The sequence below is a fragment of the Scyliorhinus torazame genome, chromosome 16, assembly GCF_047496885.1.
Source record: "Scyliorhinus torazame isolate Kashiwa2021f chromosome 16, sScyTor2.1, whole genome shotgun sequence".
In the NCBI taxonomy this organism is placed as follows: domain Eukaryota; kingdom Metazoa; phylum Chordata; class Chondrichthyes; order Carcharhiniformes; family Scyliorhinidae; genus Scyliorhinus; species Scyliorhinus torazame.
In genome coordinates, this window is record NC_092722.1 from 74,977,810 (window position 1) to 74,994,464 (window position 16,655).

The 16,655-nt window shown below is 51.2% G+C and overlaps 1 protein-coding gene across 1 annotated transcript in view; it reads left to right on the top strand.

Moving 5' to 3' along the window:
* LOC140392263 (uncharacterized) overlaps window positions 1-16,655 on the top strand; it is a 206,242-nt gene that overhangs the window by 167,540 nt on the left and 22,047 nt on the right. The window contains exons 93-103 of the mRNA XM_072477579.1: window positions 2,673-2,825; window positions 4,956-5,108; window positions 6,241-6,399; window positions 8,500-8,697; window positions 9,961-10,140; window positions 10,303-10,461; window positions 10,616-10,771; window positions 10,865-11,014; window positions 12,247-12,399; window positions 12,787-12,939; window positions 16,366-16,521. Of these exons, the coding sequence (XP_072333680.1) occupies window positions 2,673-2,825; window positions 4,956-5,108; window positions 6,241-6,399; window positions 8,500-8,697; window positions 9,961-10,140; window positions 10,303-10,461; window positions 10,616-10,771; window positions 10,865-11,014; window positions 12,247-12,399; window positions 12,787-12,939; window positions 16,366-16,521 (1,770 nt within the window). The remainder of the gene's footprint in view (window positions 1-2,672; window positions 2,826-4,955; window positions 5,109-6,240; window positions 6,400-8,499; window positions 8,698-9,960; window positions 10,141-10,302; window positions 10,462-10,615; window positions 10,772-10,864; window positions 11,015-12,246; window positions 12,400-12,786; window positions 12,940-16,365; window positions 16,522-16,655) is intronic.

Consider the following 16,655-nt stretch of genomic DNA (forward strand, 5'->3'; position numbering starts at 1 on the left):
TACTGGTCAACCATTCGGTCCATCTCTCGCTGGAAGACCGAGACCCCATTGGTGACGCCGAAGGGTACCCGAAGGAAGTGATAGAGGTGGCGATCAGCTTCAGATGCAGTGTATTGGCGGATGGGGAGCTGGTGGTAGGCGGACTTCAAGTCCACTGTGGCAAAGACTCGATACTGCGCCATCTGATTGACCATGTCAGATATCCGTGGGAGGGGGTACACGTCGAGCTGCGGGTACCGATTGATGGTCTGACTGTAGTCAATGACCATCCTGTGCTTCTCCCCAGTCTTCACTATCACTACTTGAGCTCTCCAGGGGCTGTTGCTGGCCTTAATGATCCCCTCCCGCAGAAGCCGTTGGACCTCAGACCTGATGAAGGTCCTGTTCTGGGCACTGTACCGTCGGCTCCTAGTGGCGATGGATTTGCAGTCTGGGTTGAGGTTCGCAAACAGGAAATGTGGATCGACCGTAAGGGTCATGAGGCCGCAGACGGTGAGGGGGGGGCAGGGGTCCGCCGAATTTCAAAGTGAGGCTTTGGAGATGGCACTGAAAATCCAGGCCGAGCAACAGGGCAGCGTAGAGGTGGGGGAGGACGTAGAGCCGGAAGTTGCTGAACTCTACGCCCTGGACGGTGAGGGTCGCCATATAGTACCCCTGGATTTCAACGGAATGGGATCCGGAGGCCAGGGAGATTTTCTGGGTGATGGGGTGTACCGGGAGGGAGCAGCGCCTTAACGTAGTGGGGTGGATGAAACTCTCTGTGCTCCCAGAGTCAAAGAGGCAGGTCGTCTCGTGCCCGTTGATCTTCACCGTTGTCGTAGCAGTCGCGAGGTTGCGGGGCCGACACTGATCCAGGGTGATGGAGGCGAGCTGCGGAAGAAGCTTGGAGGTCCCGGGGTGATTGGCGGAGGCAGTAGGCGGTGAACAGCCAGACGAGCAGGGGTCCTCCGAGGTCCAAATTGGCGCCGAAAATGGCAGCGCCCATGGGGCGCACATGGTTTGCGGTGGAGAAGATGGCGGTGCCCACGGGCCGCACGTGGCCTGCGGAGGGGAAGATGGCAGCGCCCTTGGGTCGCACGTGGGGAGTGTCGAAATGCCGGGCCTGGAAAAGGCGGCGACCGACCAGGCCTGGCAAACGGAAACAAAGTGCCCTTTCTTCCCACACCCGTTGCAGGTCGCGCTCCGCGCCGGGCAGCGCTGTCTGGGGTGCTTGCTTTGTCCACCAAAGTAACACGGGCCCTCCAGAGTTGGCTGGGTGCCGCGAGGCGCAAGCTTGCTGTGAGCTGGAGTCGGCAGCTGGTGTGTCTCACGAGGGTGCCGCGCAGTTGGGGGTGTAGGACTGCAGGTTACGGGTGGCCACTTCTAATGAATTAGCAAGCTGCCTAGTCCCCGCAAGATCGAGCCCTTCCAATAGTTGCTGGCGGATGTACGTAGACATCATGCCCGTGACATGCGTCTCTAATTAAACGTTTGGTGTGTTGGACTGCTGAAACTGCCCGGCAGTCACAGTTCCTACCGAGGATCTGTAGGGCCCGGAAGAAATTGTCCAGAGTCACCCTGGGGAGTCGCTGTCTCGTGGCCAGGAGGTGCCTGGCGTACACTTGATTCACCGGTTTAACGTAATGTCCCTTCAGGAGCGTCATCGCTTCGGAGTAGGTGGGCGCATCCCAGATGAGGGGAAAAATGTCAGGGCTTAATTGAGGGATACAAGATGATCAGAGGATTGGATAGGGTGGACAGTGAGAGCCTTCTTCCTCGGATGGTGATGTCTAGCACGAGGGGACATATCTTTAAATTGAGGGGAGATAGAAAAAAGACAGATGTCAGAGGTAGGTTTGTTACTCAGAGAGTAGTAAGGGCGTGGAATGCCCTGCCTGCAACAGTAGTGGACTCGCCAACACTAAGGGCATTCAAATGGTCAATGGATGGACAGATGGACGATAAGAGAATAGTGTAGATGGGCTTTAGAGTGGTTTCACAGGTCGGCGCAACATCGAGGACTGAAGGGCCTGTACTGCGCTGTAATGTTCTATGTTCTATGTTCACCCGTGAGTAGAGGACTTGGAGCTTCTGCGAGTCCGAGGGTTCTTCAGTGGTTGCTGAGACATAGCCTTCGAAGCAGGCTAGCCAGTGGTCGAAGGTGGACGTGACATTGGCTGCGTGACGGGTCAGCTGCAGCCGATCAGGTTTGATGTGGAAATCCATCTTTTAAAATCTCGTTCAGTAAATTGATGTACCGTCAATTACCACGAGACGAGAATGGTGGAACAATCGAGGCTTTATTGAAGAGGGTGTTGTGCCTCCTGCAGCTGGAACCAGAATGACTGCAGCGCAGGAAAGCACACCCTTTTATACGGAATCACTCCTGGAGCGAAATATCTTTCCTTTACGTGTTACAAATTTTTAAAAAACAAATTGGGATTTCTGTCTGGTATCCGAGAAAACGTCGGGGTCTGGTCCGGTGTTTGGAATACCACAATCAGATATTTTGTGTGACTGTTAGTCTGCCCTCTGGAGATCAGAGTGACCAAAGCTCTGGCACAGACAGTGTGTTAGGTTCACTGGTGAGAGGAGCCACAGAGCAGGATCTAGTTCCCAGTGCTCTTGGGGTTGGGAGGGTCCCACACTGATGTGATGACTGTGGTGTGATTCTGTCTCCTCTTATCTTTCAGTGAATGGAACGTGCCCAGTCTCCAGGAGACTCACAATGATGTGTGACATGACACTAGGAAATGATTGCAGCAACAACACCCAATGTGACATCTGGCAGATGTGCTGCAAAACCAGCTGTGGGGCGAAATGTGTCCCAACATTCATCAACAAATGTGAGCATCAGTTACAGAGCAGCAGACACGCTCTCATGGGAGAATCCCACACAGACTGAGCAGGAAGGGCCAAGATTGAATGTGACAGTGAACATGGAGCACGGTAGCATTGTGGATAGCACAATTGCTTCACAGCTCCAGGGTCCCAGGTTCGATTCCGGCTTGGGTCACTGTCTGTGCGGAGTCTGCACATCCTCCCCGTGTGTGCTTGGGTTTCCTGCGGGTGCTCCGGTTTCCTCCCACAGTCCAAAGATGTGCAGGTTAGGTGGATTGGCTGTGATAAATTGACACTAATATTAGTATCCAAAATTGCCCTTAGTATTGGGTGGGGTTACTGGGTTATGGGGATAGGGTGGAGGTGTTGACCTTGGGTAGGGTGCTCTTACCAAGGGCCGGTGCAGACGCGATGGGCCGAATGGCCTACTTCTGCACTGTAAATTCTATGATAATCTATGATAATGGAGCTTCACTGTGTATCATAACCCGTTGTGTTCCAGCCCGGGGAGTGTTTGATGGGAACTGTGCAGATGGAGCTTTACTCTGTATGTAACAACCCTGATGTTCCTGACCTAGGACTGTAAGTTTGGGAAGAGTGCAGAGGGAGCTTTGCTCTGTATCTAACACGGTGTGTAAATATCCTGCGAATGTTTGCTGGCGACAGTGTAGAGGGAGCCTTACTCTGTATATAACCCAGTGCTCTACCTGTCCTGGAAGTGTTTGATGTGGACAGTGTAGTGGGTAATTTACTCTGTATATAACCCAGTGCTCTTCCTGTCCTGGGAGAGTTTGATGGGGATAGTGTAGAGGGAGCTTTACTCTGTATCTAACCCTGTGCTGTATCTGTCCTGGGAAAGTTTGATGGGGACAGTGTAGAGGGAGCTTTACTCTGTATCTAACCCCGTGCTGTACCTGTCCTGGGAGTGTTTGATGGGGACACTGTAGAGGGAGCTTTACTCTGTATCTAACTCTTGTTGTCCCTGTCCTGGGAGTGTTTGATGGGGACACTGTAGAGGGAGCTTTACTCTGTATCTAACCCCGTGCTGTACCTGCCCAGGGAGTATATGATGGGGACAGTGTAGAGGGAGCTTTACTCTGTATCTAACTCTTGTTGTCCCTGTCCTGAGAGTGTTTGATGGGGACACTGTAGAGGGAGCTTTACTCTGTATCTAACTCTTGTTGTCCCTGTCCTGGGAGTGTTTGATGGGGACACTGTAGAGGGAGCTTTAATCTGTATCTAACTCTTGTTGTCCCTGTCCTGGGAGTGTTTGATGGGGACACTGTAGAGGGAGCTTTACTCTGTATCTAACCCCGTGCTGTACCTGCCCTGGGAGTGTTTGATGGGGACAGTGTAGAGGGAGCTTTACTCTGTGTCTAACCCCCTGCTGTACCTGCCCAGGGAGTGTTTGATGGGGACAGTGTAGAGGGAGCTTTACACTGTGTCTAACCCCGTGCTGTACCTGTCCTGGGAGTGTTTGATGGGGACAGTGTAGAGGGAGCTTTACTCTGTATCTAACCCCATGCTGTACCTGTCCTGGGAGTGTTTGATGGGGACAGTGTAGAGGGAGCTTTACTCTGTATCTAACCCTGTGCTCTTCCTGTCCTGGGAGAGTTTGATGGGGACAGTGTAGAGGGAGCTTTACTCTGTATCTAACCCTGTGCTGTATCTGTCCTGGCAAAGTTTGATGGGGACAGTGTAGAGGGAGCTTTGCTCTGTATCTAACCCCGTGCTGTACCTGTCCTGGGGAGTGTTTGATGGGGACAGTGAAGAGGGAGATTTACTCTGTGTCTAACCCCGTGCTGTATCTGTCCTGGGAGTGTTTGATGGGGACAGTGTAGTGGGAGATTTACTCTGTATCTAACCCCGTGCTGTACCTGTCCTGGCAGTGTTTGATGGGGACAGTGTAGAGGGAGCTTTACTCTGTATCTAACCCCGTGCTGTACCTGTCCTGGGAGTGTTTGATGGGGACAGTGTAGAGGGAGATTTACTCTGTGTCTAACCCCTTGCCGCACATCTTGTGGGAGTGTATGATGGGGGCACTGTTCACCTTAATTTACTCGGTAATTGAGGTTTGGAGATTTTTATGAGATGTCCTCTGACATTTGACTGATTTAGATTTTTACGTTATTTAGTTTTGCCAAAGAAATGTCCAGAAGTTTCCAAAGTGTTGTCTCTCTGCAAGAAAAACGTGACTCAGTCTTGTGAGGATGATGATGATTGTCGCGCTTATCAACAGTGTTGTGACATTGGATGTGGCAAGAAATGTCTCTACTCATTCACACAAGGTGAGCCCGGGTCTGAGAGAGTGACTGTGACAATAAACTGGGGGAAATAGGCAACAACCACATGGAGATAGATTCCTATAGACCCAAGACTGGTAGGGAGGAGTCCATTGGTCCCTAGACTGCAGAGGACAGAGACTGATGGACACAAGACTGCAGAGAACAGAGACTGATGTACACGAGACTGCAGAGGACAGTGACTGATGGACACGAGACTGCAGAGGACTGAGACAGATGGACACGAGACTGCAGAGGACTGAGACAGATGGACACGAGACTGCAGAGGACAGAGACAGATGTACACGAGACTGCAGAGGACAGAGACTGATGGACACGAGACTGCAGAGAACAGAGACTGATGTACACGAGACTGCAGAGGACAGTGACTGATGGACACGAGACTGCAGAGGACAGAAACCAAAGAGAAAATGCTGTAAAGTCTCACCAGTTCTGGCAGCATCTGTAGGGAGGGAAAAGAGCTAGCGTTTCGAGTCCAGATGACCCTTTGTCAAAACTAACAGACAGAGAAAGTGGGAAATATTCATACTGTGGAGTGAGAATGAAAGATGAGTCATAGCCACAGAAACCCAGGGAAACAGGGTGCTAATAGCCACAGAAACCAAGGGGAAAGGGTGCTAATGGCAGTCCCCAGAGAGAACAAAAGGTGTGAAGGTGCAGAGGACAGACACTGATGGACACTAGACTGCAGAGGACAAAGACTGATAAACCCCAGTAGAGGGCAGAGGCACCTATTTCCATTGAACCCCTACAGTGCAGAAGGAGGCCATTCGGCCCATCGTGTTTGCAATGACTCTCCGAAAGAGCACTGTACATAAGCCCACACCCCACAGTCACCCAAAGCCAGAATCGATCCCAGCACCCTGGCAATGTGAGGCAGCAGTGCTAACCTCTGTTCCACTGTGCTGCCTCAGGCGTGACTATGAATGGCTTCACAGTTCAGTATGAAAGACGCTAGACTCATGACCCAGGGTGCCGGGGAAACTGGGACCATGAATCCAATGCCTATCAGAAACTCCGAAGGACTGAAAACACTGAGAGAATTCCCATGGGGAAACCTGCCCCACTAGTCCCTCCTGTGCAAACTGACCCTTGTACCCAATTGCTGTCCTTGTAGGTGACAAACCGGGAGAATGCTTCAGCCCCAGTCAACTGAGCTATGTGTGTAATTCGACCATGGGGAAGGCGTGTAGCAGTGAGAGTGACTGCGGCAAATTTCAGACGTGCTGCTTTACTCCTTGTGGGACCAGGTGTGTCTACAGCTTTTTCAGAGGAGGTGAGTCACGTGGCTGAGCTTCACTCCATGGTCTAACCGGTACTTTTTGTAGCCTGCCAGTGTTTGATGGGTTAGTGCAGAGGGAGCTTTTCTCTGTATCTAATGCCGTGCTGTACCTGTCCTGTGTGTGTTTGATGAGGACAGTTTAGAGGGAGCTTTGCTCTGTATCTAACCCCGTGATGTACCTGTCCTGGGGATGTCTGATGAGGACAGTATAGAGGGAGCTTTACTCTGTATCTAACCCCGTGCCCTGGGAGACCTGGGAGTTGTTGATAAGGACAGTTTAGAAGGAACTTTACTCCGTATCTAACCCCGTGCCCTGGGAGTCCTGGGAGTTGTTGATAAGGACAGTTTAGAGGGAACTTTACTCTGTATCTAACCCCGTGATGTACTTGTCCTGGGAGTGTTTGATGGTGACAGTGTCGACGGAACTTTACTCTGTATCTAACCCTGTGCTGTACCTGTCCTGGGAGTGTTTGATGGTGACAGTGTCGACGGAACTTTACTCTGTATCTAACCCCGTGCTGTACCTGTCCTGGGAGTGTTTGATGGGGACAGTGTAGGGGGAGCTTTACTCTGTATCTAACCCCGTGATGTACCCGCCCTGTGTGTGTTTGATGGGGACAGTGTCGAGGGAACTTTACTCTGTATCTAACCCCGTGATGAACCTGTCCTGGGAATGTTTGATGGTGACAGTGTCGAGGGAACTTTAGTCTGTGCACGATCGAATGGTAAAGTTTCAAAGTGTTTATGTGTTGTGGGTTTTGCTGGCTATTCTGCCTTTGAATTCCTCCTATCTAAACACAGTTAATCACTGTTTTGGGGCCTGGGGTGTTTCCTATGGGGTTAGTCCACAAGTAGAATTATTTTCATCACTGTGGAGTTGAACCCACTGGTCAGACTGGCTCCTCCGAGATCGGGCCACCATTTTGAAATGTGCTTCGGTCCCGAGGTGGGATTGTGGGTTCCCCACCCATAAGGAATGCCCCCTCCTCAAACATTTGCATTGCACCCCCCCCTCCCCGAGTAATGGCATCCCGCTACGGGGTCACTGAGGGGCCCACTTTCTCAGGGCTTCCCATGCCCCTTTCCAGCTCCCCTTCCAGACCCCCACCCGTCACCCAACCCATCTTTCAGAGGCTACTTCATGCCCACCCTGCACAACCCCGCGCCCACACTTCACACACACCCTCAACTCTCCCCAATGCGCACAGCGTCCCTCAGTCCCTGACCCTTGGCAGTGCCATCGTGGCACTCTGGCACTGCCACCCTAGTACCATGGGCATGCCCCTACCGGCTTGGTGGTGCCACCCAGACACCTTGGCAATGCCTGTGTGGCAGTTCCAATGTGCAAGCCTGGCAGTGCCAAGGTGAGAACATTCCAGCGGCAAGGCCAAGGTCCACGCTGCCTATTCCCTGACCACCCAGGGGCCTCCAATGGGCCGGGGAACCGCCCCCCCTCCCCCAGCTGCTGTGACGCCTGGTCCACGAATCAGCACCTGTGTGACAGCAGCTGGGGAACCAATTAGATGATGGGAGGCTGTTAGATAGGGTGCTCCTCCTGTTAATGTGATGGAGATTGGCCCTAACTGGTAATTATTGGTTTCTCGGAGCCTGATCGGCACCGGGCACAGTTCCCGATTGCGGACCCTCCCACAATCTACCCGGCTCGCTTGGATTTGTGCCGGGCGTGATACGGCCGTTACATCGTGCCCTCTGTATCTGAGCCCGTTGTATCTCGAACCTGAGAGTGCTTGATTGGGACAGGGAAGGGGAAGCTTCACTCAGCATCTAAACCCAGTACGATACTTCTCCTGGGAGTGTTTGATGGGGACAGAGTAGAGGGAGTTTTACTCTCTATCTACTCCCGCACTGTACCTATCCTGGGAGTGTTTGATGGAGACAGTGTAGAGAGAACTTTTCTTTGTCTCTAAACCCCATGGCGATACCTGTTTGACGGGGACAGTGTAGAGGGAGTTTTCCTCTTTATCAAACCCTATGCTGTACCTGTCCTGGGACTGTGTGATGCGACTGTGCAGAGGGAGCTTTACTCTGTGTCTCGGTGATGCTGGATTGTGCATGTCTCTCTCTCCCACATAGATGATGGGCAATGTCCTCGTCCAGAGTATCTGGCCCGCGTGTGTAACAGCACCTTCGGGAAGGTGTGTGAGTCGGATGGAGATTGCAATGGTTCCCAAAGTTGCTGTGATGCTGGCTGTCAGAAACGATGTGTCCCATCATCCTTTGGGAAATCCAATTGGGGAGGTTCCTGGTCCAAAACGAACAGATCATCAACAGGTCTGTACAAGTCTGCAGTGGGTCGCATCTGTATCTTTGTCTCTCACGATATCTCTCAACATCTATCCCTCTCTTTCTACGTCTGCCTCTGTCTCTCTCTCTCTCTGTTTATAATTCTCTCCGTCTCGGTCCATGTGTCTTTGTGTCTCTCTTTCTATCACTTTTTCTCTCTTTGTCAGTCTCTATCTGTCGCTCTGCCTCTTCCCTGTCCCTCTCTCTCTTCTCTCCCTCACCATCGTTCTCTCTTTCAATCCATTAGATTCTCTTTCTGGTCCAGTCTCTGTCTCTCTCTCTCTCTCTCTCTCTCTCCAACCATTCTCTGTCCCACTTTCTCGCTGTGTCGTTCTTCTCTCTGTCTCTCTCTCTCTGTTTCTCTCCCTCTGTCTCTCCCTCTCTGTCTCTCTCTCTCCTTGTCAATCTATCTCTCTCTCTCTCTCCCATCCTGTCTGTCTTTCTCTTCCTGTGTCGTTCTACCCTGTGTATCTCTCCCTGTCTCTATTTCTTTGACTGTCTTCCTCTCTCTGTCTCCCACCCTCTCTGTCTCGCTCTCTGACTCGCTCTTTGTCTCTCTCTCTCTCCTTGTCCCTCTTCGTCAATCTCCATCTCTCTTTCTGGCTCTCTGTCGCTCACTCTCCTTCTTTCTCTCCGGACCTCTCTTTGCCTCTCTCACACCATCGCTCTCTCTCTATCACTCTCTGTCCCACACTCTATATCTCAATCTACCTCTCTCTTTCTTTGAGCTATCTCTCCCTCTTTCCCTTCTTCTCTCTCTCTCTTTCTGTCTCTCTCTCTTTGTCTTTCGATCTGTCTCTCTCTCCCTTTGTCTCTCAGGTTTCGTCTCTCGCTCTCTCTCTCTTTGTCCAGGTCGTCGCTCTTTTTCTCTCCCTTTGACTGTCTCTTCATCTCTCTCACTCTCTTTCTCACCCATTGTCTCTCAAGCTCTGACACACTCTCACTTTTCCGGTCTATCTTTTTGTCTCTCTCCATCTCTCTCTTTTCTTCTCCTTCTCCTTCCCTCTCTCCTGTTCTCTCTAAATTTCTCCTCCGTCTATCACTCCAGCTGTCTCTTTCTCTCTCAAGCAGTCTCTCTGTCCCTCTCTCTCTCTCTCCCTCTCTCTCTCTCCCTCTCTGACTCTCTGTCCCTCTCTCTGTGTCTCTGTCTAACTCTTTGTCTCTCTCGCTTTGTCTCTCTATCCGTCGCTCTCTCTATGTCTGTCCCCATCTCAGCTGTCTCCAGCCTTAACCAATCTTATGGTTTCTTAGATTGGACTGCCAAGAAGTGTCCTGATGCATCCAGTCTGGATCGTGTGTGCAGGATGAACCACAGTCAGCCCTGTCAGGATGAGGAGGATTGTGGCAAGTGGATGCAGTGTTGCAAGACTCCCTGTGGCAGCAGATGTGTCCACTCCTTCATGGGACAGCAGCACAGTCCGAAATTCTCAGGTAAGAGCACATGGCCAACCGGACGCAGCAAAGTATCAACTGCGTCTCAACAAAGATGAATGAAAAGACAGTCCCAGCTGACTGGGACTGATAATGCAGAATGCTGATGTACTGAGATCCTCGCTCCCACCCAATTCTCATTTTTGTCTCTCCTTTCTCCAGATCTGACAGCAGGGGACTGTCCTGCCCCACACCGCCTGTCCACAATGTGTGAGCTGAGGTATGGGGAGCTGTGTGAAGATGACGACGATTGTTTTGCCTGGCAGACCTGCTGTAACACCACCTGTGGCAGACGGTGTGTCCATGTATTCCACGGCAAGGGTAAGTAACCGATCGAGACATTCGCTCCCCTCCTAGATCCTGCTCAATAGAGATGGAGGTCACGAGGGGCCCGGGAGAGCCAGTGGGGTGAGTGGGAAGCGACGTCCAGATTAGACACATCAAACTGAGCCATGTATCACTGTCCACTCTACAGGTGGTGACCGGAGATGTCCAGAATCTTCTCGACTGACTCACATCTGCACAATGAGCTTCAACACCCAGTGTCACAATGACAGCGACTGTGATGGTTGGCAGACTTGCTGCAATTCCAGCTGTGGAAACAGATGTGTCCCCAAGTTCCTGACCAGATGTAAGAAATCGCTCAGCTTTCCTCTGCATTTACCCACACGCTGTCACTGTCCCATCAGTCTTTGATGGAGTGTTTGATATTTGTGTCTTCCAGCTATCCAGTGTCCTGCTTCCAGCCGATTGGACAACTTCTGTGAACTGAAGCTCGGAGATGTGTGTGAGAGTGACGCTGACTGCTTGGCCTGGTCCTCGTGCTGTGATGCCGAGTGTGGAAAGAGATGTGTTCCTCGCTTCTTCATGTCCCGTGAGTGGTTCAAAGGGTTTGAGGTGATCAGAGTCTGTTCATGGCGCTCTGAGTTCATCACAAGCTGGGAATGGAGTGTGCGAGTGTGCAAGTGGGAATGTGCGTGTGTAGGAGTGTGCGTGTGTAGGAGTGTGCGTGTGTAGGAGTGTGCGTGTGTAGGAGTGTGCGTGTGTAGGAGTGTGCGTGTGTAGGAGTGTGCAGAATTAACATTTAAATAATTCTTAAATAAAAGAAAATCTTTAACTTACTATGTAAACCTGCCACAAACTTCAATTGAGCAACCCAATCCAGATCAAATGCCACTTACAAATAAAGTTAACGAAACAGGTTACTTGCTTATCTGTGCAGACTTTTAAAGAGAGAGAGAAAGACCCTTTTCAGGAACAACCAAAAAATCCTTCTGTCTTCTCAGACTCAAATCCCATGACAAACCACTGTTCCACTTAAAATATTATAGCAGACTTCAAACTCCAGTCAGACCTGGCTCCTCCAATTAATGACATTATCCGTAATCCATTGAGATGACCCAGTACCAGACTAGTTGGTCTAAATACTGTCCCTCAAATTATCTGTATCCCATGGAACCAGCCAAAATATAAACACCATTCGATTAGATTTTTATCTCTGACCAACAAAGTGGTTTGAATAAATGATTCCCTTGCCTTATATGATTTCTTAATTACAGCTTTAGGAGACACACTGCTTGTATTTTAAACCAGGGTTCTTACTAATATTACTGCAAAAGATAGAAAATACAATGTATAGAAACATTTCTACATTCATCAGACTGGCGATGGAACCTGTTGCCGAGCTGTTTCACCCCTGACTCCAATTAAAGATGTGTGACTTCATTCATCATTAATGGGTTCCTGAAGGAAACCACTTTGTTTGGATTCTCCTGAGGGATCTCTCCATAATGGGTGACCTGAGCTCGACCATCGATTACAGACAATCTCTGTAATTCCTCATTTATGGAGGTCTCCAGAGAAGGAGGGTGGGATTCTCCGCCGGCGTGATTCTCCGATTTGCCGGTGCCCGGGGGTTTCCCGACGGCGTGGGGCTGCCCCACAATGGGAAACCCCGTTGACTGGGCGGCGTAACGGAGAATCCTGCGGGCGGGTCGAGGCTGAAAAGTGGCGTGTCGGGGCGGACAATCCAGCCCATTGTGACTCCACTCGGGCAGATCTGGCAAGTGAGGTTTTCCTGACTGATCACCGAGTTCTGTGTTCCAGGGGATGATACCTGTCCAGCGCCCCACCGTCTCACCCCAATGTGTGATCTGAAACTCGGAGACCAGTGCAGCGGAGATGATGATTGCGACGCTTGGCAGACCTGTTGTGACACCAAATGTGGGAAAATCTGTATTACCAGCTTCATGGATGATGGTAAGCAAGGAAACGGCAGCGCAAGGGGATAAGGAAGAAAGTGAACGAGGAAGAGAGACGCAGAGATAGGTTGAAGCAGAATGAGAGAAATTGACACGAAGCAAACAAGAGAGAGTTCCAGTGACAGAGAGAGAGAGCGAGACACACTGACAAAGAGGAGAGAGAAACAGAAAATGTGAGGATGAGACACAAGAATGCTGTGATCAAGACAAAATGAGACGTACTGATGAATAGAGTGTGAAACAGTGCAGCATTCCTTCGGTATGGTGATCTGACTGTGTGATACACTCTCAGTATTGATCCTCAGACAGTGCAGTATTCCCTCCGTACTCTCTTTTGCTGTGTGTATCTCCCTCCACCTTTAACTTACAACTTTTTCTCATGCAGATGAAGGAGATGAATGTCCTGACTCGCACCGAGCGAGGAGGATCTGTGCCAGCAACTCGAGTGAATCTTGTAATGATGATGAGGGCTGCAGTTCCTGGAAGCAGTGCTGTGATATCGGCTGTGGGAAGAAGTGTGTCTACTCCAGCTGGCACAGTAAGGACAATCCACCAAAAACTCAGTTCACAACACAATTTAACTTCGACTAACAAACAATACCAGAAGAGAGCCCCAGGATCTGTCCAAAGGAACAGGCCACAGGATACAGTCCCCTGTGTACGACACAATACCAAGCTCCAGGACTCTGTGTGATTGGTCACATAAAACAGGACTATGGGCGAAATTCCCCGGAAACGGCGCGATGTCCGCCGACTGGCGCCCAAAACGGCGCAAATCAGTCGGTCAACACGCCGCCCCAAAGGTGCGGAATGTTCCGCATCTTTGGGGGCCATGCCCCAACCTTAAGGGGCTAGGCCCGCGCCGGACAAATTTCCGCCCCGCCAGCTGGCGGAAAAGGCCTTTGGTGCCCCGCCAGCTGGCGCGGAAATGACATCTCCGGGCGGCGCATGCGCGGGAGCGTCAGCAGCCACTGACGGCATTCCCGCGCATGCGCAGTGGAGGGAGTCTCTTCCGCGTCCGCCATGGTGGAGACCGTGGCGAAGGCAGAAGGAAAAGAGTGCCCCCACGGCACAGGCCCGCCCGCGGATCGGAGGGCCCCGATTGCGGGCCAGGCCACCGTGGGGGCACCCCCCGGGGCCAGTTCGCCCTGCACCCCCCCCAGGACCCCGGTGCCCGCCACGCCGCCTTGTCCCGCCGGTAAGGTAGGTTGTTTAATCTACGCCGGCGGGACAGGCATTTTAGCAGCGGGACTTCAGTCTATCCGGGCCGGAGAATCGCGTGGGGGGGCCCGCCAACCGGCGCGGCCCGGTTCCCGCCCCCGCCTAATATCCGGTGCCGGAGAATTCGGCAACCGGCGGGGGCGGGATTCACGCCAGCCCCCAGCGATTCTCCGACCCGGCGGGGGTCGGAAAATCTCGCCCCTGGTGTCTAATTGCTCACAAATTCCAGGGTCCTGTGACTGATTGGCAACATGACCAGCGACTGTGTGTCTGATTGGTCACATAACCCAGGGCCCTGTGCCTGATTCACCACTTACCCCAGGGCCGTGCGTCTGATTGGCCACAAGATACGGAGGTAAGGTCAAAGTCACCATCATCCCAGATGGCCATAGGCTGCTTACTCCTTTGAGGGGGAGATCTGGCAGGTGGTGATTTAACCGGAGGACACCTCAGGTGAGGGGCAGGATTGAAAAGCCAGGCCTTCACGAGTAACCTGATCCAATACAGCAATTGAACCCGCACTGCTGGCCTTGCTTTGCATCATAAACCAGCTGTCCAGTGAACTGAGCTACATCAGCCCCCTCATGGTACAGAGCACTGTGTGTGATAGGTCAGATAATCCAGGGACCTGTGTCTTGTTGGCCACATGGTACAGAATGCAGTGTGTGATTGGTCACTTAACCCAGGATCCTGTGTGTGATTGGTCACTTAACCGTTATCCCCATGTCTGATTGGCCACATGATACAGAGAATTGGGTCTGATTGGTCACATGATCCAAGCTCCTCTGTCTTATCGGAAGTCTGATAAATGCCTTGTGTCTAATCGGCCATTTGACCCAGGGCATTTGTCTGATTGGTTGCATGATCCAGAGCCCCGTGTCTGATTGGTCACATGGTCACTCCCAGATAGGTTGGCCACTTGGGCAGAAACATGGCAAATGGAGTTTAATCCGGACAAATGTGAGGTAATGCATTTTGGTAGGTCTAACACACAGGGAGAATATACCGTAAATGGCAAAAAGCCTGAGGAATATAGAAAGTCAGAGAGATCTGGGCATGCGGGTCCACAGATTTTTGAAAGTGGCAACACAAGTGGACAGGGTAGTCAAGAAAGCTCATTCCGTACGGAATGCTTGCCTTCATTGGGTGGGGCATCGAGTATAAAAACTGACATGTCATGCTACAGTTGTATAGATCCTTGGTACGGTCGCACTTGGAATCCTGCACACATTTCTGGTCGCCTGCTTCCAGAAGGATGTGGAGGCTTTGGAGAGGCTGCAGAGGAGGTTTACCAGGATATTGCCTGGTCGGGAGGGTGTTAGGTATGTGGAGAGGCTGAATAGACACGGACTGTTTTCATTAGAAAGACGGAGGTTGAGAGGTGACCTGATAAAGAGGTCTACAGGATTATGAGGGGCATGGATAGAGTGGATGGGCAGGCACTCTGTCCCAGGGTGGAGGAGTCATTCACCAGGGGGCATAGGTTTAAGGTCCATGGGGCAAAGTTTAGAGGAGATGTGCGAGGCAGGTTTTTTACGCAGAGGGTGGCGAGTACCTGGAACGTGTTGCCAGGGGAGGTTGTGGAAGCAGATACATTACCGGCGTTCAAAAGGCATCTTGGCAAACACATGTATAGGATGGGTATAGAGGGATACAGCACAAGAAAGTGCTGAAGGTTTTGGCAAAGTTTGGTATTATGATCGGTACAGGTTTATAGGGCCGAAGGGCCTGTTCCTCTGCTGTCTTGTTCTTTGTTCTTTGTCTGTGGCCTTGTGTCTGATTGGTGACATTATCCAGAGACCTGTGTCTGATTGGTCATATGGTCTGTTACCCTGTGTCTCATTGTTCACCTGATGAAATGTCCTGTATCTGGTCACATGCTCCAGCCCCTTTAACTGATTGGTCACGTGTTATATTAGGCCAGAATTGTCCACTACCTCTCTCCACTTCACCCAAGGACACCCTCCGTGGATATTGAGAATGGTTCACCTATAATCGTCTACTTGTTGTCCTGCACTTTCTCCAACATTTTCAGGCACACCTTAAGTTGCCTGGGTCCTGAATTCTGGAATTCCCTCCTTTTTCAATAATATAGTTTCTTCATAAATTTAGGGTGCCCAATTATTTTTTTCCAATTAGGGGGCAATTTAGCGTGGCCAATCCTCCTAACCTGCACATCTTTGGGTTCTGGGGGCGAAACCCACGCAGACACGGGGAGAATGTGCAAACTCCCCATAGATAGTGACCCAGGGCCGGGATTCGAACCTGGGTCCTCAGAGCTGTAGGCAGCAGTGCTAACCACTGTGCGGTGTGCCGCCCCTGAATTCCCTCCTTAACTGCCTCTGCAGCTCTCAACTCCTTTAACAAACTCCTTATAAACTGAGTTCCTTGACTAAGCTTTAGGTCACCTCACCCGAATATCTCCTCGATTGTCGACACAAAGAAAAGCTCGATTGAACCTGAGCGGACAGCACAGAAAGAGACCATTCTGACCTTCATGTCTGTTCCAGGTCTTTGAAAGAATTGTCCAATTTGTCTCTCTCCTGCTCTTCAGTATCTCAAAGGCCTTGACATCCTTCCAAAAGTGGGCAGCAGAGATTTGAACACAACCTTCCAGTTCAGGCTGAAGCAGTGATTTATAAAATGGTTGAGGAGGAATCATTAGCTTTGTACTTTGTACCTGTGTTTATAAAGAGCCAGGATCCTGTGTGCTTTAATGATCTCTTTCTGACTTCCTGTAAAGAAGAGAGCGATCAGTGTCCAGCCAGCAGCTCACTGAGCAAAGTTTGCAGCTTGAAGCTCGGAGATGAATGTGAGGAAGATGTGGACTGTGACCATTGGCAGATGTGCTGCGATGCTGGCTGTGGAAAGAGATGTGTCTTCAAGTTCTTCAAAGGAGGTGAGGAATTCCACAGAGTGGATAATGAGGAGTCATTACAGTGTGGGGGGAACAGAGAATTCATTACAGTGTGGGGAAAGTGTTGAGCCATTACAGTGTGGGGGGAGTGAGGGGTCATTGCAGTTTGGGGGAAG